The sequence below is a fragment of the Etheostoma cragini genome, chromosome 10 (genome assembly GCF_013103735.1).
Source record: "Etheostoma cragini isolate CJK2018 chromosome 10, CSU_Ecrag_1.0, whole genome shotgun sequence".
Classification (NCBI taxonomy): Eukaryota; Metazoa; Chordata; class Actinopteri; order Perciformes; family Percidae; genus Etheostoma; species Etheostoma cragini.
The window spans coordinates 1,814,435-1,841,382 of record NC_048416.1 but is presented as its reverse complement, the minus strand read 5'-3'; the positions used below and the strand labels follow the sequence as shown (position 1 = coordinate 1,841,382).

At 41.2% G+C, this 26,948-nt stretch overlaps 2 protein-coding genes and 1 long non-coding RNA gene across 3 annotated transcripts in view; 2 read left to right on the top strand and 1 right to left on the bottom strand.

Annotated features, from left to right (window-relative positions):
* The first annotated feature begins 3,607 nt into the window (after positions 1-3,607).
* LOC117951889 lies at positions 3,608-6,235 on the top strand. The gene is made up of 2 exons (XM_034883863.1): positions 3,608-3,831; positions 5,160-6,235. Exons 1-2 carry the CDS (start codon positions 3,754-3,756, stop codon positions 5,934-5,936), a joined length of 855 nt encoding a protein of 284 aa, XP_034739754.1. The 5' UTR covers positions 3,608-3,753; the 3' UTR covers positions 5,937-6,235.
* Positions 6,236-17,454: 11,219 nt separating this feature from the next.
* Positions 17,455-25,426, top strand: lpar4 (lysophosphatidic acid receptor 4). The gene is made up of 3 exons (XM_034883685.1): positions 17,455-17,794; positions 23,076-23,861; positions 24,322-25,426. Exons 2-3 carry the CDS (start codon positions 23,286-23,288, stop codon positions 24,808-24,810), a joined length of 1,065 nt encoding a protein of 354 aa, XP_034739576.1. The 5' UTR covers positions 17,455-17,794; positions 23,076-23,285; the 3' UTR covers positions 24,811-25,426.
* The window catches only part of LOC117951790, a 265,968-nt gene continuing 261,831 nt past the window's right edge, over positions 22,812-26,948 (bottom strand). Inside the window, exon 3 of the long non-coding RNA XR_004658246.1 lies at positions 22,812-22,884. This is a non-coding gene — a long non-coding RNA (uncharacterized LOC117951790). The remainder of the gene's footprint in view (positions 22,885-26,948) is intronic.

The window sequence follows — 26,948 nt, the reverse complement described above, 5'->3', positions numbered from 1 at the left end:
TAATTTCATTATTTGCATATTCTTTACACTCCTGGGAAGTTGTTAAGCTCCCCACTGCTGTTCGCCTGAACTACTTATAAAGCTCAGTTTAGTTTAGTGAATGTACCACAATATAACAGACAGATGGATTGAGTTAGTTAAAAAAGAAAAATTATTAGAGTCAAAGACTATTAATATCTGGGTGGGCTGCTTACATTGAGATCTATTGTGAGTCAAAAGGTCCTTTTTGTTGCTCTGAGAGAGTTGGTAATACCCTGCAGACAGAGATGTTTATGTAGGTCACAGCCTATGAAATGTACTTTTCATCTCAGCAGTTTCACAAAGTAGCTCATAGACATCAACGTGCCGTTGAAGGGAAACAAACAACTTCTTAACCTTTGTGGTTTCCCATTTGCTGACAGTACATGTCGGAGTCAATTGTACCGATATTGTTTTACACATCCTGGATGATTTAGGTGGGTGGAAAAAGCAGAAGTCACATCTGACATGTATATTCACAGATAATATTACATATAATAGAATAGCCCTTTATGGGTTCATTTTATAAAAACACAATTCAAGCCATTATTCAGTCACAGTGCAGCATCTCTGTACATGATAAAAATGCATCGTATATTTGTGGCTAAATGAGATTTTCTGTTAAGTTTCATATTTCCATTCACCAAAGGAATTGCCTACACAGCACACAGACATAGCTGTGTGTGAACAAACACGCACACACAGAAACATCTATTTGACAGTGTGAAGACAAAGAAATGTATTTATTGTCCCTGTAGAGAGAGCCAGTGTTGACAATGCATCCCGTTTGTCTGATGATGAGCACTTAATAAAGCACTCATCATTTTGAGATTCAAAAGGTTCGTTGTCATACGCACAGTTCTGTCAGGTCCATTAAGTCAAGAACAACGCAGACAATAAAAATGCTTTAGCAAATTTTATTAAATAAGTTAACATCAGTCTGCTGCTGAAGGAGCTGCTCAGGGACCCCACAGTGTCATGTAGGGGGGTGGGAGGTGTTGGCCATGATGGACGTCCGCTTGGCTAACATCCTTCTATCCTTCTGTGAGAGAAGTTTAGGAGGGGATGATGGAGTGTGTGCGGTCGGATAATGCTTTTCAGGAGTCTAATGTCTTGTGGATAGAAGCTGTTTGTGAGTCTTGTTGCTTGGGGGGTACATGGCTCAAACAACACAGGACTTTCAGCCCGGAGACCCGGGATTGACCACGTGTTGCAGTTCCTCTACGTGTTACTCTCTTCCTATCCACAACCGTCCAGTTGTTGTCTCTCTGGAATTACGTCACGCAAAAAAGCACAGTAGTATTGTGTGCAAAGCACCAGCCAATTTAAGTACGTGCTTACAATGGTCCCATGAAAAACAGTGCAAACCGGACGTTTTCTCAATAATTTATGGCAGGATTAGCTGGAAGACTTCTTGTAGTTGAGGGGCACTTGTGGAATGCCTGCACAACAGGGACAGGAAGTAGTTCTTTTGGAGATTGTGGTCAACTACTGGCTGTCGTAGCAGTGTTTTGCCATTGAGAACAACCAAGCGTGTGCCACGGTTAGCCACCTTATCTCTGGTGACGTAGGAAGCCGTAACTAGGCACTTTAACGTGACCTGTACACAAATCAATACATCTAAATAACGTGACCATTTTGTGAACTGGTGGGGGTTGTAATAGAGGATATGAATAAACAACGTATATCGTCGTTTGGCTTGGCACTTGTTGGGCACCGCTTCATTGTACTTAAAGGGCCCTACATCATGTTTTATCACACATAGGAGCATTAAAGATGGCACCTTTGCTGTGATTGTTTTCAGATCATGGGGGTACCATGTTGAGTCCATCAGTAATCATGGCCATGAGCATGTAGGGAAAAATGCACATACACCTTCATTTTTATACAAAGTTGAGGAATGTGTACATTCTGCAACACCATCTATTTTTCCAGTGAACACGTTATTTATTCCTTAAAAACCTGTTTGGAAAAACAAGTACTGTATAAATATTTATAAACAGATTTTTTTAAAATGGAGGGTTCATTTTCAGGTCACACCAGAGCTTGTACACAAACACTCACATGTTGTGTGATTCACTTAATCACACACTTGGCCTGTTAAACACCATGATGTCTGCGTTGTGTGCAACAAACTAAAACTCACACCACCTGTTCCCGCCTTAGTTGCTGTGGATACGGTGTATTTTACCCCACCTGCGCTAAAATAACATCCAAAATACTCCCAATATGTGGGTTGTTACACTTACACTTTAACAGCAACATACATCATTCTTCAGCTGTGTGAACATGTACTGCATCACATAATATACATGTCACACAGTGAGCTAACTAGTTTTGGGAATCTATATTGATTTGATTAGTGCTGTCAAACGATTAAAACATTTAATCGCGATTAATGTCCCTTAATTTCTTTTCGTCCCATTATTTTTTTCTCATTGTAATTTTCTTATCAACATTAAAAGTGGATTAGCTAGCTTTGTGCAATTGTTTTTTAAATTTTTTTTAATTGAAAATAACATTGTCATATAGCCTCCTGCCGTGTTTTATTTGAAACTAACATTCTCACTTGGAGCAAATAATCTCTCACACAATGTAACACTGTCCATCAATAAAAGAGTGAAAAAAATTAGCTCTGTGCTGGCCATCAAGTGGTACTTCAGACTGGACGCACTGCGAGGATATGTTGATGATGATGGTGTGTTCACACGGATCACTTTGGGCTCGTCAATGGGACATTGAACGAGATCCAGGGTACAAGCGGCCGAAATGGGTTTCCTCGGGAGGGTGGCTGGCGTCTCCCTTAGAGATCGGGTGAGAAGCTCAATCATACACGAGGAGCTCGGAGTAGAGCCGCTGCTCCCCAGGGAGGTGGTCCAGGCACGTTCAGCTGGGAGGAGGCCTCCGATAAGACCAAGGACTAGGTGAAGGGATTATATCTCAAACCTGGCCTGGGAACGCCTAAGGACCCTACTGTTGGAGCTGGTTGATAGGGAAGTTTGGGATCCCCTGCTAGAGATACTGCCCCGGCGACCCGATCCCGGATAAGCGGATGAAGATGGATGGATGGATGGATGGATGGATAAAAAGTAACTTTCCATCCAGAATCTTATCGGCATCCATTTTATCCATTTTGGCATCTCGTGCTCGCCATCCACTCAAAGCCTAACGTTACTACTCTTTGGCCAGCTCGCGAGCCCAAACAACGAGTGTGCGGCGTGCCTGTTGTTGTGTTTCTGGTCTAGCTAAATCCGGTGGGTGTTGTAGTTTTTCTAACGTTACTAGTTGTTGCAACAGCATGTGAAAAAAACGACAAAGTTTGCTAGGCCAAAAAGAACGTTAGTCTAGTGATTAAATAATTGACACCGTTAAAATGGGTTTGTGTTAACGCCGTTAACAACGCCTTGAACTGACAGCACTAGTAAGGAATCTTGGCAAGTCGCTCCCTGTCACCAACTGCCTGCATTTAAAGCTCCATTTTTGGCTCTGTGATGCATGGAAAAGTCTGACAGGTTTACACTGATAACAATGATACTCGGAAACCCCTAGGGCACCCAACATCCACCAACATGAGTCAGATGCAGTCTGGCTCTCCTCCCGATGAGACATGTGATGACATTTGTGAACTGAGCCATTTGAGTTGAAGCAACCCGCGTTGATATAGAAAAGAGAGAAAGACACACACACACACACACACACACTCATTTAGCCTCTTTGAGAAGAAGAGAGGTTGGCATGGAGGGAAAGCTTCAAGCCCACATCCAGGTGAAACAGGACAATGAATTCCAACCTCAACTTCCTTTCAACACGCAGGTGAGTCCCTCAAAAACAAGATTCAATTTTGAAGGTAAATACATGTGTTTATTGCTTCTTCAGTTCCGCATTTGAACTATGAAGTAGTAGATTTATTTACTTGATTGGGGCAATGCACATGAATCAACATTTCTATAAATGCAACAGTGTTAGCCAACTGTTATCCTAGTTATGTAGTTTTTTTCCTGAATAAACCCTTTAAATATTAAGAGAAACAACACAAAGGTTAACATTGGAGCTGGGGTGCAATGGTGTTGGTGGTTGTGGGGTGGGGGGGGGGGTATGCATCCTTGAGTTTGAAAGATTCGATTATGTCCCATAGACAGATGAAGAGTAGCATGTATCAAATTCAATGAAATTCAATGAAATTATGTAATAAATTATGTGAGGTGACATCACACACACTTTTCTGACTGTTTTTAATTGTTGCCATCCATAAACTGATGATAGTGACTGGAGTGTGATAGTGTAGCGCAAGGGCGATTCTAGGATCAGACCTTCAAGCCCCCCCCCAACACCACCCCTGGTAAATCAGTGATTTCATTAGCCAATAATCTCTGAGCTAGCTCGACAACGTCTACTAACATTTTTTTACGCTCCAATGGAACTAAACCTGTCACTTTAAGTCTCATTTTTGTTGCTTACGTTTTTAAGTGGGTTCTAATCTAATAACCATGAAATGACCAACTTCTTCTCCAGGGACTACCATTGTTAAACTTTACAACCGCACGTCTGCTCTCCTCCTGACAGATCAGATAGAGACTCAGCCAGGCGGGAGTCTGGCACAACCACCTCCGATTGGCCAAAACTATGTTTCAATTAACCCTTTCTCTGTCGGGGTTACAGGTGCACAGAATTAAAATTAAATTAAATAAAACAGTAACAGTGACACAGGAGTTTAAAGGAGGTTTTCCTCTGTCACTAACAGACAAGTTCACAAACTCTCACGTGAAACACAAAAATTCATTTTTTTTAAAAGAAGACTTTTTTAATGTTATTATTAAAAAACGTTTCCCTTTGAGGCCCCCTTAAACCTTTATTTTCCAAGTAAATACGTGCCACACAAATGCTTAGATAAAGCCAGGGGAGGTTCTACCTTAGTCATGTTAAATCATGCCAATGAAATGGAAGGTTTATTGATGGCTTGCCTGGGCCTCTGCCTACTTACACAATACTGTGACTTAGTCATAAAAAAGGAGAAAGGTGTAAAGAGAAGTATGTGGTGTGTTTGAATGGGTGGATCAGAGAGATGCTTAATATCTAATAATACTAAATAGATTGTCCAAAAGAAGTAGGGGGCTGACCTCCACATGTTGAACTCTTTGCAGATCAAACCAAAGACAGTCTGGGACATGGTCTGGTCTAGGCCTGGTTCAGCTACAGAGGGCGTGCTCTCGGCCTCTAGAGGATGGCTGCGTCTCTTCTTGCTGCTGAAGCTGGTGACGGTGCTGTTGTTCCCCCACACAGCAGGCCTTCCCCTGCTGGTGGGCTGTGTGTTCAGCCTGCGGGCCCTGTTGATGCTGGGCTCCCCTCACATCTCCACCAAGCCCTCCACGGTGCTCCTGGGCCGGCTGGCTCTCACAGACAGCCTTGTGTTACTGCACTGGATGCTTCTGCCGGGGGCGCCACTCGTCTGGTTGATGGAGGAGGCGGGCTGTGAAACGAAGACGGGCCCCATAGAGGAGGGGGAATCAGTTTGGTGGAATAAGGCTGTGAGCATGCTCTGTCTGCAGCTGCTTGATGCTCACCACCTGGCCTCTCTGCTCCTGCTGGGGCTGCTGGGACTGGAGGCCACGTTGGTGTCACGCTGGCCTCAGCAGACGCGCAGATTCAGGACTTCTCACTGGGCTCAGCTCAGCTGCAGCCTGGTCTGGACACTTGTGCTGCTTGAACTGTTGTACTTGCTGCACTCACAACTTTTGCAAAAGTCCAGGCCTCAGACGTATTTCACAACGCTACAAATCTCTCAAAGTTCACCTCTCGGTCTCCCCTCCCTTCCAGGGTTCTCCTCGTGCCTGAGAAGGACTTTGTGGCTGGTGAATTTATGGCTGCATTATGCTGTCTTTCATAGCAGATCAAAGAAAACTAAGAGCTTCTTTCATTAAGAGTTATTGCTGTTCTATTTTATTTATATAGTAAAACTATTGTAAGATGTCTTTATATGGGTCATAAATCTAGACTGTCTAACTTGAACTGAACTACTGCAAACCCCCCTTTCTAAAACAGTACACAAGTACAGGACACCATAAGAAACCAGACCAACGGAAGCTGTAGTAGTGTATCGCATAGAGAAAAGGGGCTTTTTGAACTTTACTTTTCATTTGTAAAAAGATGAAGACCATTCCAGGAAAGGCATAGATATTGTGAAATGTGCCTGCATGAGGTGAAGGTGAAGTGTTTCTCTGTTTGCATTGAATTGGCTTGTGAAAAGTCAAAAGTCACATTTAGACCTATGTGTGGTGTTCAGGTCTTTGGGTCTCATTTGCAATGTTTGCTGAAAGTAAAATGATGCTATTTATTATTTCTTCTATCATCATTGACCTTGACTCATTTTCTGTAAAGAACATAAAACATGCCTTATGAATGACCCCCCCCCCCACAAACACACACATAACTATTCCACAAGAGGTGTATTTAAATGTAGGTGCTGTGATACTACGTTGTCTTTCTGAACTTGCTATCCTCACACAAAGTTACAGCATTGTTACCTTTCAAGCGCTTTTACCTGATTTGATTAAGTTCTAAGAAATAGGTTTCTTAAGTTCCCCTTTACTTAAGAAATAAGTTTCTTAGAACTTAATCAGATCAGGTAATAAATCTGGTTTCTGTTTTTCATCCTTTTTTAAAATTAAATTTCCTTGTTCTCTCAAAAAAAAATGATCAAAAATGTGATCTAACAGGGGGAAAAGGCAAATTTGAACCATAATTTATGTATATATTATTGGTAATTTAGCTAAAGTAAACATGTGTTAAGTATTTTTTACATAAGATGTTATGGCTGTATTGATTTAAAAGCCTAATAATGCGGTGGCTCCACCTGACAGGGAACATTGGCCGGGTAACAACAATGTGAACACCACACAAGGGTTAACAGTGAGAGATTATGATCGGGTTCATATTGTAAACATCCTTCTCTCATCCTGCAGTCTCTCAACTGTTTGATCTGGCAGACAGCCCAAGACAAGATCTTAAAATGAAATTCGGCACTCTGACAAATATTTGCAACATAAAAGAGCACAAGGCAACCTATTAAATAGGCTTTCATTTAATGTTGCTCTTCACAGTCTCTAATGCGTGTTTCAAGATGTGTTCTGTTTGCATATTCATTTCCCACTTGCTGCCCAATAACTCACAGACGTCTGTTTACATTTTTGGCACCATATGATTTGCACAGCAAAAAGCAAAAAAAACAAAAACTGGGACGGTTCAGTAGCCAGATTTGTTTTTCTTCCAATAACTGGAAACTGTTTCAGCTTAACTTGTTTAATGGCTACGATCCAGCCAGTTGCTTAGCTTGCTACTGATCAATATACCCAGCCGCCATTTCTGCATATGAGTCAAATGATCGTCATGATGACAAGACAGAAGTCATGAAAAGCTCCGATTTCAGCCACTTCGATCATCCTTGCGTTACACAAATGGGTCTTTGATGTGGTAAAAGATCAAAGTTGGACATCCTGTGAGTAAACCATTCGAGGGAATCTTTGACGCATAACCTATCACCCACCACAGTTACTCCTAATACAGTTATTGAAGACAGCATTTCATACTTCTTCACAATTTAAGTGTGAGCTGTGTCCAACAGAGGGAAGGACAGAACAACTGAGTCTGCTGTTAACATACAGAGCCTTTGACAAAGTGCAAAAGGCTGGAGAGGATGGAGGGACTCAGCTACTACACCAAGCTAATTAATATGGCTTCAGTGTGTGTGTGTGTGTGTGTGTGTGTAGCTGCAACTTCAAGAGTTCCTGGAATCGATCAAATTAGGCCGAGGAACAACAGGGTGAAGAGGAGTAAGGAACACTGGTGGTGGCTTCCTCCCCTGCTCCCTGTTTGACAATGGAGGCAGCTGGGTGACGGTTAGGAGATAACATAGGCACAGGCTAATTACTGCTAACTAACATGCTAGTTAACATTAACACAGGCACAGGCTAATTACTGCTAACTAACATGCTAGTTAACATTAACATAGGCACAGGCTAATTACTGCTAACTAACATGCTAGTTAACATTAACATAGGCACAGGCTAATTACTGCTAACTGACATGCTAGTTAACATTAACATAGGCACAGGCTAATTACTGCTAACTGACATGCTAGTTAACGTTAACAGAGACACAGGCTAATTAATGCAAATTAAAATGCTAGTAATCATTTACATAGGCACAGGCTAATCAAAAACTAACTAACATGCTAGTTAACATTAAAATAGGCACAGGCTAATTAATGTTAACTAACATGCTAGTTAACATCAAAATAGGCACAAGCTAAATACGGCTAATTAACATGCTCGTTAACGCCAATATAGGCACAGGCTAATTACCGCTAACTAACATGCTAGTTAACGTTAACGTAGGCACAGGCTAATTACCGCTAACTAACATGCTAGTTAACGTTAACATAGGCACAGGCTAATTATTGTTTACTAACATGCTAGTTAAAATCAGTAATTAAACCTAAACAGCTGATGGAAGTCCAAACTGTCTGCGAGCATCTCCTGACAATAAGGTGATTTGTCGAGTATGCGACAGTAAGTCGCGTGATTGTGACCCAATCGTTAGCCCATTTTTACAAAAAACGTCTGCTACGGAGCCATTTTGTGAGGTATAAGGTAATGGAGCCTTCAATACATTTTCGTGTTTCTTTAGAAATAAACAACGGACAAATAGGGTCTTTAAACGCTTCAGATGTAAAGTTATTCACTGTCAAAGTGACGCCAAAATGAATGGGAGTCAATGGGATGCTAAAGGCGGGTTATGGCTTGGTAGCATTAAAGTGGGGCCATAGGAGCGACGCTTTGTGCAGATTGGCTCACCCCCTTGAAAAAAAAGCACATTTGATACGTCTCTTTTCTTTCTCTCTTTCTCCGTGGAATATTGCTGCTTTCAGGTGCGATTGGGAAAGCCAGCAGGCTACAGTAATATCAGCCAACTTTCCTTTCCATGGAAGATTAATCACCTTATGATTAATGTTTCATTGGTAACAAAAAAGAGAGAAGAGGGAGGGCAAGCCTGTACAAGGCAGAGACATTGATGCAGTACACTGACAGCAATAAGACTTTGTTTATATGATTGAATGTGAATTTGTCAGGCACCATTCATTAAATGTGACTGAACTTAAATACGACTGAAAAAATGTATTCATTCACAAATTCGTATGTTTAGTTTCTGTGTTAAGCTCATTAAATGACAAGAAGCATTACCAAAATGCATTTAAATACCATAAATAGAATTCTGGAAAAAGAAACTTTGATTACGGTGTATATTTGGTTGTTTTCATTAATTTGGTAGCTATACATGGCTAATTAAATGTTACTGGTTATAGTAGCCTAGTCTACAGTGTGCAGTCCCAATCTGGCCCTCAGGTAGTGCAAATTTTGTGGCCCGCTTTATCACAAATGTCCATCCCTGCCCTACGAAGTGGGGGCACTGGGGGCTGTCAGTCACGAGTAACGAATGAGAGATCAGACTTAAATATTAGAGATTTTATTTGTCCACTTCAACGAGTCGAGGTTCAATTAGTTCCAGAAACACAAGGAAGGGGACTTCAAGAAAGTTGTGTCTAAAAAGGATGTCAGAAATTAATCTTTCTTTGTATTGTCCTTTTGTCCCCCACTGTTTCTACTTCGCTTCTTTCTCTATCTTCATTAAATTCTATCTTTTTTCTATTCTTTTTATGAATGTAATATGATGATGTGGTGACCTGCTAAGGGACTATAGATGAAGATTAGCTTTACAACTATTTATAACTAACTCTGGCACATTTACATTTTGAGTGTAAACCAAAAAATGTCAATTAATGTGTCCCTTTTAATTACTTGTTGTCTATGAATGAAATACTGCAGTCCAACTTTTGGCCAATTGTTAGTACTGCACAGTACGGTATGTCCTCTTGCTGTTAACATGCAGTTTTAGCCCCCCCTGTTGGATTTGGTCAGGTCAGTGTAATGTAAAATGAGATGCGCCATTTTACCATTTTATTTTAAGAAAATGTAACACGAGATTTCATGTGAGAATACTATATAAAGCAACAGCACTTAGCTTAGTCATTGTGAATAGCATCCTGTCATTTCACCATCAAACATGCTCCATTTTACACCCATGGCTTTCTTTGTCAACACCAGATATGAATGAAATTATTCTGTTTTGTGTCTAATTATTAGAAATACTGTACGCACGTCCATTCCAGTGTCCTTTATCATGACACACATTTCTCAGTTTAATAAAAAATAGTCAAACAAAAAGCAAATGTACAAAAACATGAATGTACGGTAGTTGATTTCTTCTTTGTTGATTTCATTGGGATGAATATTTTGTTTTTATGAATAAAGGAAAGTATTAATTTATTGGTCATAACCAAAGGGTAGGGTCAGAAGCTTCAGCGCATATCAAACACATTGTCAAGGGAAAAAAAGACATTAAAGATAAAATAAATTATATTAAAAACTAAAGAACATATATACTGTATACCTAGACAACTTTCTATATCTACATACATGCATACATTACACCCACATACACACACATACAGTGTCTATGTATATGCATGCACACCTACATACTGTATATACATGCCTAAATATACCCATTAAGGGTCAGTACTTATATGCAGTACATTGCCACCCTGAGATGAATAATATCCTAATTAATGATGATAACCGTGATGATAATATTTGATATTCATCATCATCACTATCATCAACATTCTCACATAATAATACTCAAGTTCTATACTTATCTAGTGGTGTGTCTTTAAACCCTTTTTTAAATTTGAAGCCATTCCTAATATGATTTCATTCCTCAGGAAATGCGTTCTATATCGTCACGCCGATATGCACCTACTCTTCATCACTGTGTTTTTAACTGAGTTCACCTCTGAGGTCATGACCCCCCCCCCCTCTCTTACTCCAAACATGGTTTATATGTTGGGAGGAAGTAGAGTATTACAAGCTTTTTATTATCTATACTATATATTTATCTATATCTATATATTTATCATACTATTCTATTTTCAGGTCTACAAAATGAACAAATAACTAAAAATGAATACATTACTAAATAGCAATGTACTTAATAGTAGTAATACTTAATGTACAAGGCTTTTAAACAGCATTTAGACCCTCATGTTGGACACTAATTGTGATTATTTATAAACTTTATTTTATTTTATTTATTTCAGAGTTAATAAGAAATCAGTAAGTTACTAAAAAACTTTAGTAACTAAAAAAACACTTCAAGACATCCACTTAAACACAGACTGTAGAAAGGTTTTAGTCTTAGTATTATTTTAGTATTATTAGATCTCAGTGCTGCATTCAACACAACAACAACATATTTCTCACAGTGCTAAACTGGTACACATCTTGTTTGAATTCAGTTTCAGTTCAAATTTATTTATATAGCGCTAAACCACAACTACAGTTACCTCATTGCCTTTTTCATGAAGGAGCAGGTCTAGACCGTACTCTGGGATGTTATTTACAGAAACCCAACAGTTCCAACCAAGAGCAAGCACTAGGCCACAGAGGCAAGGAAAAACTTCCTTTTAAGAGGCAGAAACCTGGAGCAGAACCATGGCTCAGGGTGGGGGGGCATCTGCCTCATACGTTTGGGGGGGGAGAGAGAGAGTGACACAGACAGACAGACAGAGAGAGAGAGACATGGAGAATTGTAGCAGAGGGTGTGGAGCAGAAACATGGAGGCAGCAGGTGACTCCAACCACAGATCCAGACTCCACAGATCCAGACTCCACAGATCCAGGCTCCACAGATCCAGACTCCACAGACCTAGAGCTAGAAACACCTGCAGGAAGCGATTCGTGATGGGGACTACTTTGTGTCAATGTGCACCTACACATCTGAGTGTAGGAAATTGGCATTGTGGTGTGGTTCTCATGCCTTTCCTGCTAAACAAAATTTTTAAACCATGTCAGTTTTAAAAAATGAACAAAATACTGCATATTACCATAGTTATGCATAAAATGCACAGATGTACATGGTATCATCAGGTGACTGGTCCCATACAAATTGAGTAATTGCATTGAACAAATCAATAATTGGACACTACAAAGTTCCTTCAATGCGAGATTAACTGAACTAAAATCATTATTTTTGGAGCCTAAGATGAATGATTGAAAGTTAGTGCTCAGCTTCCATTGGTATTGTTAACCCTTATGTTGTCTTCCTGTTACCCATGAACTTGTCCTTCCAGGTCAAAATTGAAAATGAACTTTTTTTATGCTTTGTGTGATGTTTTTGTCACTTTTTAGGAATAATTTGTCACTTTTTCCAGCTTTTAGAGTTCTTTTTTTCAAACCTGAGCTGGTTTTACACTTATTCTTAGATGATCATGGTCAACAAACCTCATTTATATCAAATTGTACACACGTTTTTAGTGAAAAAGGCAGAAATTATGAATTATTTTGACTAATAGTTAAGATCAGAGGATGTTGAGTGGATCACAGATACGTCAAAGTGTTTTGAAACCATTAGTAAAAAAAGAATTCCATTCCAGAAATCCATATTTCTGATATAAAACACTTTGAAATGGGTCAATTTGACCAGAGTACAAAACAAGGGTTAAAGACCACATACCTTGTTAAAGTCATGGACTTAGACCTATATTTAAATTAAAAAAAAAACAACGATTATAAAATCAGCCTTCTGTTATCCTAAGAAAACGTGATTTTCTACAGTATGATTGCAACGCTGTCTTTACGGGTCTCTACAGAGTCGATCGGACAGCTCCAGCTGATCCAGATCGCTGCTGTTCAGTGTCCTTCTCACGACCCTGAGAGTGAAAAACATCACTCCAGCTCTCAGATCTTTACACTGGCTTCCTGTTTGTCTTTAACTTCAACATAGGACTGTTGGTTTATAAACCACTAAATGATTTAGCGCCAAAGTCATCACTTTGGATTTGGGACAGGTCTACTTTCTGTTGGATGTTTTTTTCCTGTTTTCTCTGTATTGTTCTGTCTTATTTACTTAAATCCTATTTAAATTGTTCTTTTGTATTATATTATGAATTATGTAATGCAACTGTTGTTCAAAGGTGCAATACAAATAAACTGGCCTTTCAAGGAAGACCATGTGTGGAAATGACTTATCAGACCTCCACTCTAAGAAATATCTTTAAATCAACAGTTGTTTAATTTAATTTAAATTTTAACAGAATTTGTCCCTTGTAGGTGATTCACAGGTGTATTTCTTTTAATTTACAATATGACAGAAAGTGTTATGTTTTTTAACATTGGCACAGTTATTTAACTGAAATTAACTAATTACGGCAGAAAGTCCGGGTAGTGAGCTGCCAGAACTTTTTCTGTTATTTAACGGATTTATTTCTTAGAGTGTACAGCTGACTCTCACTGAGGCAAGGTACATCAGCTCATTATATCACAGAGCCAAACAGCTCTGTCTGCACAGGTCGGGGTCAGTCTGGTCAGCATGTCCGTCTCGTCTCTCGTCTCTCACCCATGGCTGCTCATGCTGCACCCATCAGTGCTGTGGGGTAAACCAGCACCGCTCGAGCTCGGCTGGAGCTGCCCAGTGTCTGTGGTCTCCCACAGCGGCAGCATTGAACTGGGCTCTGCTCTGCTGTGGATGAGCTGGTGCCTTATCGGGTCAGAGCTTAACGCCGGCTCACAGGGGCTTCGGTCAGCTATAGATGGAAACCCACATAGGACACCCTACTGCAGTCGTGTTAATATCAGTCCATAAAGGCCATACAGCTCAAGACTCCTGTGTTGTACTGCCCTGCCTTTGTCCGGCGCTGTTGTTAGGGCAGAGGTATGTATGGCACAAAGGGGCTGCCCCTAACCCTTCTGGAGCCAATGAATGAAAGGATGGACAAAGGCAAAGGGAGGAGAGCAAAGGATATACACTCATCATCGCATTAAAAGAGAGCAGGACATAAGGGTAGAAGAAGAGAGGAGATGGAGGGAGGGAGAGAGAGAGGGTGAAGGGGGGAGTGCAGTAATGGGCTCTTTGTTCTGGTTGGTGTGACTCACAAAGCCTTGGTCGGGGCAGAACAGCTTAGTTACCGTTACCAAACACAGAGAATAAGGAGGGAGGAGTTTGTGTGTGCGTGTGTGTGTGTTTGTGTGTTTCTACAGCCCAATCAAACTTTACATGTACTCTGGTTCATCCAGTCATGAAATTGCAACCCAGCTTTGGCTCCTCTGCCATCGCTTTTCGTTTTAAACAAACACCTGCAAAACTAATGACGTTCCCATCAGCCTCAGCTCTGCTTTGTGTTTAGTGCCAATTAGTAAATTCTAGACAAAAGTGAAATGCAAAGGCATTTCAAAGGCGAGGCAAAAATGGAAACTGATCCCATTCACAAGCTTGGTTTCAAGGGTAGAAGCGATCAAAATGAAGGTTCTTCCAAGACTATTGTGTTTATTCCAAAGAAGAAGAACTTACAGAATGGGACAGATTCATCTCTCGATACAATTGGCAAGGAAAAAGATCATGGATAAGATATTGAACTCTAAAGTTTCCCTGAGTTAAAGGGGGACTAGCCCTGCCCTGTTTTAAGAGCTGATACCAGGCGGCACAACTAAAAAATGTTTGGAACATGTGTAATTCTGCCTATAGTGCAAAATGGAAAGACATCGAAGGCCACACATCAACCACCATTTTATTAAAATCTATAATAAATGCCTTGCAACTGAGAAGACATCTCAATGAGGAACTAAATCCATGACTGGGTATAGTCCCTCATCATTTGGTTTGAGATTATAACAAAGAATAACCTTAGAGCAGAGTAGGTTACTGCGGTGGATTGCACATGATTCAGATTTTACAACTTGTACAATAGATGGGAGCTTCAGAAGATGTGGTGGGGGGGGGCGACAACATTCTGGGAGCTCTTTAAGGAGAGGGAAATTAAACGTTTTCAACATCTAAAGACTTGCTTTTTAAAAAATCAGGATTTCTACAGATATTTACAGATGAGGTGTTACATGGAGCATACAATAAAAAAGTCCAGTTTAGATGAGGTAGAGTCGGGAATTATTAAATTATTCATTTTAGCATAAGAATCAGATCTGGGCAAGAAATGAATCTTAAAATTACATGAAGAAGGGGAAAATCTAAAAGGTCATAGTACAATATGTATATATAAGAAAAGTGGGAGAGGGAGGGGGAAGGATGTTGTCAAATGAGGAATGGGAAGAGATCAATGAACAGCAATGGAAGACAACATGCTTCCTGAGAGAATGTGGTTGGAAGAACATATAAAGATATTTTATTACATCTTAGGATACGAGATGTTGGAGACTATGTGGAGAAAGTAAAGCAGCGCATGCATGCCGGTGACAATGGTGTAATGATTCAGATGGACTCCCAAGACAAGACGGGGCTCACCCAACTGGCCAATAGGAACGTGGCACCGCCCATGACATCATTTTCACATCGAGAGACAAATCCTGAGACGAGAGCAAGAATCTGCATCGAGAGAAAGACTTAAGTTTTGACAACGAAAAGAAAGTAATTTTTATTTAGAGAAAATTTCTACACTCTGATTAATATTTGAGATTTAAAAATGTATTTTTTTTCTAATTTTTTTAAAGATTTATAAGTTATCTTTCCACTTTTTTTGCTATTGGTGTGAAAACCTTTTCTTTTAAACGTTTTTTCTCTCATAAATGCTTTGTTTCTTCATACCTCAAAAAAAAATTCTCTCTCATATTTTTTTTTTATAATTGTTGCATGTAATAAAGAAACAGATCTAGCTCCATCTGACCCCTCTCTAGTGGTTCACTGCTGCCAAAATGCTGTCTTTTCCAAATGAACAGGAAATTCTTTCTAAATATTAGAACATGATAACAAAGCAATACCATATTTGAGATGGATTATTCAAGGAAAGTGCTGGGATCATGTTATGAAACATCATTAAGGAAACATGTCTTTATTACAATGTGTGACTCAGACTTCTTTTAAAACACGCACTTCAACACCAACAATCCAGAGGTCAAAGGCATATGTGTGCATTTGTGTGTGTGTGTGTGTGTGTGTGTGTGTGTGTGTGTGTGTGTGTGTGTGTGTGTGTGTGTGTGTGTGTGTTTGGCAGCCTATACAGTAAGCAGGATGTCCTGTCCTCCCTGCTGCCATTGTGCAGTGATCAGCCTGCCAGACGCTACCCCCAAAGACCACTTCCCCTCCGTCAAATGCCTCTGTCTCTCTTGGGCTCACCCACGCACACACACCCCCACACACACACAGCTCCATGCCAGCCTGAACACAATGGGAATCGGTCCAACACCGCCCTGTCACCTGGCTAAAAATAACTCATCAGTAGCCTCAGACATGAAGATTGTCGTGTAACAATGGTGTGGCAGGACTTTGATCAGCCAAAATAGAAACGTACATCACACAGCTCACAGTGGACTCAGAAGATGTCCCACCCACTCTGGCCTTTAATTATCCTGCCTTCTCCTTCAATTCACGGCTGCCATAAAAAAACTATAAACATTTTTAATATTTCTACATACATTATGGTCAGAGGCAAATGCATCCATGAAAAGTTCAGTTATTCTCTGATGTGAACAAGCACTTCATGTCAGTTTAATCTACTTTAATTTATCAAATGGAGTTTAGGAACCCTCTAGACTGGAAAAAGTACTACATCCTAAAGTAGAAATACCACATTAGTATTCTCACTTTTGTATTTTTACTAATATTATATATGTATACTTTTTAATGTTAAAACTGGTGGAGGTGGAACTAGGCTACTTCATACACTGCATTGTAACATAATGTATAGCAATACACCATATAGTATTTCTTGATTATGTAAAATCTGAATTTGCAAAGAAACTACTAACTAAAGCTGTAGAAGGTAATGAAAATACTGAAAAGTATAGCGCAATACATGAATAAAGTAACTTTTAACCACTGGTCAATGATACAGCAGAAATGTCTAACATATTAATCTACTAATGAGGTTAATGGAAAAAAAACAGCAATGTATTTTAGCCTATATCCGTGGTTCCCAAACCTTTTTCACGTCATGGACCACTATACTGACACAAATTAATCCATGGAACCCCATCTGATAAGATTTCATCCCAGGGACCCCCATTAGACAGGAATCTACTTCAGGCAGTGTGTGAAACCTGTGACCAAAATAGTCATACCTTCTTTCATTGTGTTACTTTTGGAATAATAGTGAAAATAAATGATTTGTGCTGAGGACCCCCTGGAACCCTCTTAGGACCCCTGGAGTTCCCCAAACCCCACTTTGGGAACCAATGCCTACTATAATAAAAGTGTGTTTCTGGTTTTAACAAATTGTGAGCTGTCGAGTTGATGACACCAGCCCCCCCCCCCCCATCTTCCCATCTTCTTCACACTCCCCTCCTCCCCCTCCCTACTGCCCAGACGAGGTGCTATTGTCTTGCTTCCTGTGGCCGTGCAGGCAGCTCTCGCACACGGCGCATCACGCCTCGCGCACAGCCCCCTCCGGCCGGGTGAGCAGGCGCGGAGGACGGGATGTGCTCCCATTCCTCGCGGAGGGACGGAGCGAGTCGTCAGGATTAATTGAAGTATTCACACCCGTCGTGTTTGTTGTCGCTAATTTTCTTGAAAGCTCGTCCATGACTTCTTCGTGCTGGTTTGGTCCAGTTTGACCCGGGAAAGTTGGCGACCACGAGCCAAAACCCATTTAGGAGAAGAAGTATGGAGCTTTTCTTCTGACAGCTGCGCCGCTGCTGCCAGCCGAACATCAGTGACCAGAGGTGAGCTGTCAACGACCATTCAGCTGCCAGTAACCCTAGTCCGCTTTGTCTTCAGACAATAACTCTTTTTGTGTAGAGCTGACAAAAAAACAACACTTTTTTTGTCATTAGAGGAGAATAAACTTTGAGTAGCTGCTTAAGAAATTGAATGTTACGTTAGCTTTCTGGTTTAGCCACAAAATGTAATGTAGAAATGCAGCTAGCTTAGATTTTACGTTACTTTGTACCTTCTGAAACAGGCTAATGTATTGTAGTGGGTACGCTGTATACGGGCCTATGGGCCATTTGGGGGTGGGGGGGGATATCATAGTGGTGGTCTGGGTGTCCTCCCCCAGGGAAATTGTGAGCGTCAGAGACTTTATTTCTTGATTCTAATACACTTTTATGCACCAATTAACGGTGGAAATCCATTTATTTAGCCTATGCGAAGACGAAAAAACACAGATGACAATTTAAAAAAAAAATCAATTTTTTTGGTTATTAGCTGAGAATAAACTTGGAGTAGCTGCTTTGCACATCAGAAATTGAATGCAACTACTGGTTTAGCCACCAAATCTAATGTAGAAATACAGCTAGCTTAGATTTTCTAGTTACTTTTTAAGGCAAGGCCTTCCCAAACACCTTTAAAAAAAGGCTAATGCAATTTACTACACAAATTATGTGACCTCCACACCAGTGGTGTAGTGGTCTAATGTGTGGGTTACTGGATATGGGCCATTGGGGGGTGGGGGGATATCATAGTGGTGGTCTGGGTGTCCTCCCCCAGGGAAATTGTGAGCATCAAATACTTTATTTCCTGCATTCTGATACACTTTTATGCACCAATCAATGGTGGGCGACCCTTTATTTAGCCTAACTGAAGACAGAAAACACAGAATGCTATTCAAAAAAATATCAAAATTATAATGGCAATGATGTTGTTACTCGCCATTGTGCATTTTTAAGTGTGTATATGGAAAACCTGGAGCTTTCTTAGTGGGTATACAGCATACCTGTGTAACACGTAGACTACACTGCTGCAAAGCCCTTTCAAGAACTGAACTGTTTTGTATGCAAGGATTAATTACATGGGGTATGGTAGATTGAATATGCATCGCAAGGCATGTGTTTAGGGGCACAGAACAATGTTTAGTAGGCTCATGTGAACTACAACATAGGGCTGGGCGATATAGAGAAAATCAAATATCACGATACTCTTGACCAAATACCTCGATGTCGATATTGCGACAATATTGTATGGTTGACTGTTGGTATCATATTACGATATATCCAAAATCTAAGACGATATCTAGTCTCATATTGTGATATTGATGCAACATTGATATATTGCCCAGCCGTAGTATAACATGACTCTAAATTGCAGCCATGGTGGAAGAACTTTTACCTTCTTTAAGTTGCATTCACAATGTAAAAATTAAATAAAAGTCATTCAAAATGTTACTTAAGTAAAACAACATAATATTAGCTTCAACATGTACTCAGAGTACTGAAAGTAAAAGTACTCATTATGCAAAATGACCCATTTCAGAATTATATATTACATCCCTGGATAATGATTAGTGATGCATTATTGTGTAAGCATCACCAATGTTGCAGCTGGTAAAGGTGGGGCTAATTTCAGTTATTTTATAGACTGCTTGGTATCTTATTCCACATATTAATTTATAAGTTGATTTATATTTTGCATTTATAATCTGAATCTGCAAAGTAACTAATGTCAAATTAATAAAGGTGAGTTAAAAGTTCAATATTGGCTTCCAAATTGCAGTGGAGTAGTATAGAGAAGCAAAAAATGGAAATCCTGAAAGGCACATGTATGCGCAAAATTTTACTAAAACATAGTACTTGAGTAAATGTACTTAGTTACATTCCACCATTGGAAAAAACTATTGGGTTAGTGGACCAACAGTTTCAGCTCCAATTATAAATTAAATCTATAACCGGCATATTCATGTATTCATGATATTGGTGGAGAGTGATGTAACGTGAGAGAAAATTCTAAGACCGTTCTGATTCAAAACCTAAAAACTAACTTCATTAGTCCAACTAGCTGTAAGCATTGAAGATGTTCTCCCGAACGCTGCACGCCTGGGTGTCCTCCACCTTCAACTCGCCCTGCCTTCTTCCTCCCGGCATGTGAGAGAAAGGAACAGCTGGACCTGAGCTGAACTCGATCTGGTCAGATCAGCAGGTCCCAGAGGCCCGTTTTCGGTCACTGCCGCGGCCGACTGCGGGGGCGAAACCCTTCATGTGCAGCTGTCCATGACCTGTACATGACATACACACACACACACACACACACACACACTTCTGAAATCCCTCAGCAGGACTCCTAGAAATCCACAATATGCTATAAATGTGTCTCTGCTACAGATCTGAAGTAGAGGTGGTTCTTGTCTCTTATAAATCAACTTTGTAGCAGCCAAATAGATAGATAGATAGATAGATAGATAGATAGATAGATAGATACTTTATGCATCCCGAAGGAAATGTTAGGCATCCAGTAGCAAGACAACCATAACACAACAAACACATACACCCACTTATATATCACACATATCTAAGAATAAAAATAAAAATTAAAAATTAAAGGCAATGTTGTATAGAGTCGGCTTCCTTCAGAAACAACATCAGCTACATACAGTATGAAGCCGGCGCTGTCAGAGGTCCTGGGACGGAGCCACAGTAAACACAACTCTACATACTGTAGTCTAGTGTGTGTGTGTGTCTGTGTGTGAGGACTGGCACATGTATTTTGTAAGTGTTTGCCTGCTTGTGTATGCACATGTGGAGACTTGTGCATATGTAAGTGTGTGTTTGGTGCAGATGGGTACAGTGGGGGTATTGTGAGGGCCAGCGGAGGCTTTCTGGGAGGCGTGTGAAAACGTAGTAAAGATGTCACATCGCAGCTGGCACAGGACAGGACTGATGGACTGGATGCTTACACTCACAGAGTTGCCTTTGTGTTGGTGTATGGTGTGTGTGGTGAAAAGACGATATTTCCCTAGACACTCAGGATTGGTACACTGGATGCCAATCGGCCAATAGGCCGACGGCCTCACTGCTGTTTTAGCCCTGTTGCATAACACGAGATGATGCCAGTTTGGCTTGTTAAACCGGGTAGAGAAAGAAAGATAAAGAAGGCTCGTCCCAATCACCACAGCAGAGGCTGAGATGTCCTGAGGTTTTTGGTCCATAACAGAGGTCAAGCTCCACAAGTGTTAGATTTCTTAGATGAAAGACTTTCGTCAGACCGCCTCTCTGCCGGGTGAACACCCAATCTTTCACACTTGACATCTTTAGTTTTTGAAACACAATTTGTAACCCCGTATTCCAAGAGATAACATTATGAGGGTTATTCTTGTCAGATTTTGGAAATTTCTATCCAGAGCCGCAGAAAACATTATACAACTGTTTTACAGGCTGCACAGTACTTGTACTGACTAGTGACCTGAAATAGACGTGGTGGAGTTTCCTTTTTAGACTGAAGTTACGTCAGTCACTTAAATGTTCAGTGACTCAGTCCAATCCTCCACACTAATTGTGTGACACATGTCACTGTGGTTCAGTTCGCAACATTTATTTGCCTAATGACTAAGTGTGTTTGTGAAATTGTACAGTGTTGCGGTTGCACAGTAGGCGCATTGAGATAATGTGTGGCTTCTACCCTGGAGCAGTGTAGTCTGTTGTGTTGATGAATGCCTCTGTACAATAGACTGTATATTATTAATAAAATACTGTACAGTCTATGGTCTATATGTTGGTGTGATACATATATGTCTTACAAAACATACAATGTATACACTTTTCTGACATGATCAATAACTCTTTGGCCATCAAACGGATGTAGAAGGATGTATCGAGTGTGTTAATATAACACAGCACACTAAGATCGAGATAACTCAAACACATTCCCAACAATCTAGTTCCGTTTCTGACACAAATATTTGGCCTGGAGTGAATGACTAGAACACGCATTGTCTTTTACAATGTCAAATCATGTGATTTGTTCATGTTTGACAATTCTACTATTGTATATCATGACAACAGTGCTGTGTGATGGTGGGAGCAGCAGAGTTATTTACTTGCTCCAGTTGGAGCTTTCTGAACTTTTGTGGGTGGACGGGGGTTTGACACTGGTCTCTTTTACATCGAGTGCCTAACCTCCTAATCTACAGTACACGTCTCTGTCTCTGGCAGACATTCACCTCTCACAGTCCTGATGACCGCCTGAGTGCCGCATGCCACACTGCCATGTGAACTGAAACCCTGGGGACATATTTATTTACACTGACAGATAAGACAGGAACGGCGTAAAGTCCTACACATGCTGACTAACATAGCAACTAAAGTGAATGTTACAGCCATGCCAAAATGGACTAAATGCTAGAAAGTTAAAAAGTTGATTTTTTTTAAGCATTTAAAATGTTTTTTTTCCTTCTCTGTGAATCATTTTAAATGTCTACTGCTTTACTTTGGTTCACTGTGAAGGGTGTCAGACAGATTTGATAAATGTTATAAAGCATATGTGACGGTAGTATTATTTGTAAGAAAAACAAATGGCCAGATATCTTATCAGAAAAAAATCCTCTCTATATGCTATTGTTTGCTTTACATTAGAGATTTAGTTAAAACCCACACTAGTCAGTCCTTTCAGAAAAATGCAGTTTTTTTGTGATTGTTGCAAAAATCCTTGATCATGCTGCAAGTTTTCTTAAAAAATGCAACGGAATATGCGTGATAGTTATGCAATTTTATACAATGAAATAGCAGGAACTTGCAAAACCTGGGGTTTGATGAAAAAGAGACTGTGTTTGTCTTGTTGTATAGTTACGTAACTTCATGACGTTCCCATGGCAATGTGAGGTAAAGGAACATTTTTCAACTACTCGCTAAGATATTTGAGACTTTTTTGCAACGGAAATGTGGGGATTATGAAATCATGTTAGCCCCGCTTTATTTTGCATGGAAATTGGCAATTAATGCAGCAAAAGTGAAGAAATAAAAACGGCCCCCGCACAATTATTAATAGACTTTGGCTGATTATGAATTGAATTATGCGATTGCACAATCACATTTTTCTGGAGGGACTGTGATAGTGTAATGTGGAATTATTGTTTCCTTCTCTGCGTTTAAATACACTAAACACACAAATGTACATGATGTACTGCTAAAGGTGACACGTTTTACAATGTGCTTCATCTGATGGAGAACTGGAGCTGTTGGGCTGTAACTTTTATAGCGAGGAAGTGACCGTGGGCTTTTCCTCCTCTCTCCACAGGATGACGGGCCCTCCCCACAGCCGTGCATCCTGACTGCCCCCTCCTCCATTTGTGTGTCTAAATGTCCACGATGACTTGGAGGAGACTTGACGGGTGGATCCCCTGCTGACACCTCCGGTCCCAAGATATCCGTCCCGACTCCCCCCTTTTCCTGACGGCTTTGGCGTACCCTGTTTCTGTGGAGCACTTTTCCTCTTAAAGCTGCCACCATGGCTAGCCTCGTGCTCAACGAGACCGGAATGGAGGACTGTGGCATTGACGACTCCTTCAAGTACAACTTGTACTCGGTGGTCTACAGCGTGGTCTTTGTCTTAGGCCTGACCACCAACTGTGCCGCCCTCTTTGTCTTCTGCTTCCGGATGAAGATGCGCAACGAGACCACAATGTTTATGACTAATTTAGCGTTATCCGATCTAGTGTTTGTTTTTACGCTGCCGTTCAAAGTCTTCTACAATGTCAACCGCCATTGGCCATTTGGAGATGGACTGTGTAAGGTATCAGGAACAGCCTTCATCACCAACATCTACGGCAGCATGCTCTTCCTCACCTGCATCAGCGTGGACCGCTTCCTGGCGATAGTCTACCCGTTCCGCTCCCGCTCCATCCGCACGCGCAGGAACGCGGCGCTGGTGTGTGCTGGCGTGTGGCTGACCATCGTAGGTGGGGGGATATCAGTGACCTTCTTCTCCACCATTAACAGCAACAACAGAGCCACCACTTGCTTTGAGGGCTTCTCCAAGAGCACCTGGAGGACCTACCTGTCTAAAATCACCATTTTCATTGAGGTGAGTGAGGAGAGACTCACAATAACATAAAGGCTGTGTATTGTTAAAAAATATTCAATACTTCCTTTACAATACTTTCTTCCATACTAACAAAAAGAAGTTACACATTATTATTTATGTTTCATCTCCTACTACGTGAGCCCCGTCTCTGTGTAACAGGGTTTACCTGCCTACCTCTGCGATGTGTAACATTAGACAGTCAATCACATGCATTATTAGATCTTTGATGCGTGCTGCCTGCTTATTGGCTCAGTGACGCTGATGAGATTTACTCCATGGATATTAACATTGACGAGGCAGTTTACGATACTCAATACTTTAAAGGCAATACTTTTGGTCGGGGCCTGAAAAGTATTGAATCCGGTGCCCATCACCACACTTTTTATTAATCAAACCAACCAGAGACATAGCAGTGATGTTCTACTTTTTTTAATTTGCTGTGCTTCTTCTTGATTTCCAGATTGTGGGCTTCCTTCTCCCCCTCCTGGCCAACTTGGTATGCTCCTTGCTTGTTCTGCGGACGCTGCGGCGTCCGATGACTGTTGGTCATGGCTGTGACAGCAAGAAACGTGTCCTACGGATGATTTTGGTCCATCTGGGCATCTTCATCATCTGCTTTGTCCCTTACAACTCTATCCTCTTCCTGTACGCCCTGGTGCGGACCCAGGCCCTGGCTAACTGCGCGGTGGAGCGCTTTGCCCGGACTCTTTACCCCATCACTCTGTGCCTGGCCAGCCTCAACTGCTGCCTGGACCCTGTGGTCTACTACTTCACCTCAGAGAGCTTCCAGAAAAGCTTGACCATGGGAGGCAAAGGGTCGGGCTCCCGGCCCGGGAGTATCCCCCGCAGCGACACTGAGACCCAGGACACAGAAAACACTCTCCCCAGAGACACACACACTCTGGCCATCAATGGAAAGGATTCAAAGGTGTCTGAGAGTCAGTTCTGACTCAGCAGGGACAAAAGAAAGTAACGAAGGACAGTGTGGGTTTGACAGGAGCCCTGAATTTGTCAAATAAGGCAATCAGCTGTTTGGTCCTGGAAGTGACAAAACACATAACTCAGCAGATTAGTTAAGTCCTGAGGTAAGTCCTGAGGTATGGCCTGGGCTTTACGGATTAATCCACCGCTGGAGCGCAGAGGAATGTATCTGTGTGTGTGTGTTTATTATGAGAGAACACTACAGGGATCAGAGACCCAGCTAAACCAGGACCATTGTCCAGTGACACGCAGACCCTCTAAAAGAGACTGCAACGCATCATCACTCAGGCTTAACACACACAAACACTCACAAATGCACTGGATTGTGGGTAGAATGGACATTTCCATCCACATTGTTGAAATATGCTGTTTAGTACTTTTGTAACACACTGAGCCCTTACCGTTTTATTGTTAGGAAGTTAAAGCTTTCACAGCACATTTTATCATTTTAGACATTAATGTTCTGACGCTCTTTAGTGTGGTGAGACCCATTGTTGTTATAACACAGCAGCGCGCTGACCTACTGAGTTAAATGTGTCTCATGTTGACGTTTGGAGGCCATTAAATGTCTGTTTCCAATTGCATTCGTGGCTGAATTTATTATTTCTGTCCCCCACCCCGAGCATGCTGCTTTGGACATTGTAAACTAGCCTTTGTCAGCATGACTGTAGGTTTGTTCCGTCTCTTCATTTCCATCATCAGCCAGAGCGATCTTGTTCTCTGATCCAGTCGAGGACCTTGGCCTGTGTGCTGTGTCACAGGCCAAATGCTGATTATGACTGGAGCAACGGTCCATTGTTTGCCTCTGAATGAGCTCTCTCTGTCTTAATCTGGCCTTAGACTGCTTAAAGTCTCTTACACACAGCAATGAACACACACTCCAAAGTACAGTTGAACACTGTTGACTAAAAACCTCAAATCCTCGTGTTTACTGCACGTAGAGCCAAACAGTAATGTCAGCAGATCCAGGTGTTTGCCTCTATGAATTTGTGGTGCATTTGGTCAATAGTTTTATCCAGAAAGCTTTGGGTATGCCATCAGAACATACATTTCTATAACACAGGATATAACTAACTGACAGTAGGCTAGCTAGGTGGCAGAGCTTTTATTCCCTCTTCAAGTCTTTATTAAACGATCCTATGCACAGTCCTAAAAACAAAATGTCAGGTAGTAAACAGCACAGTACAGAAAAATGGGAAGGTTTCTCAGAGAGCTATTTCCCGGCTTGCTTGTGTGTGTTGGCCTTTAACAGTGACATTGTGACCAGCAGCAGGGTAGTCTATATGATTCTGTTTGTACTGTATGTATTCAACAGGCTCCTGCTGGAGAGGAGGACAGTATATATGATGTTAGTACAACTTGTTTATCCATTCCTTCACAGAGCCATGAGATCTGTGGCCGTACTCGGGAATTCCATACGCCTCTATACCTACAGCAGCATGGACACTGTGAAAGAGAGAGAGAGAAAGACATCTAGTGAGGACGACTGATGTGACCATGCAAAAGCAGAGACAGAGAGACAACAGTAAATGGACTCTGGAATTAGAGTGAAGGTTAGCAGGGTGGAAGGCTAATACACTGGATTGGAGAGAAGTACTGTCAAACAGTGAATAATTAGAGTGGGAGTGTAGAAACATATGCAGCAACTACCCTTTACTCCTTGATTGGTTCATGCCAAGAATGTGCCAAAATATTGCAGCAGAAGACACTCAACCCTTCGAATGTGTCCTTTAATGGAGAAATCGGCCCTTCTTGTTGTAGCAGAGGAAAACTGCACTCTGTGGCTCAGTAGACCGAGCGTGTTGGCTTGTCCTGACCTCTAGTGGCCATACGTCAAAACAGAACAGACTCCGCAGATGAACTGACGTGGTCATTTGCCTTCTACATGTTTTTTGATTATCAAGTAATTAAATTAGACTTTATTTGCATGGCACTTATACATATACCATGTAACACAAAGTGCTCTACAGAATCCACACAAAGAGATAAACGACTGTCAACGTTTGTTACCAGCCTGTACTGGCTTAAAATTAAACCACGTGTGTTGAGGTGAAACCACACAGAAGCAGCACCGGAAAGCTCCACAGGCCGCACATGTGCCTGGCA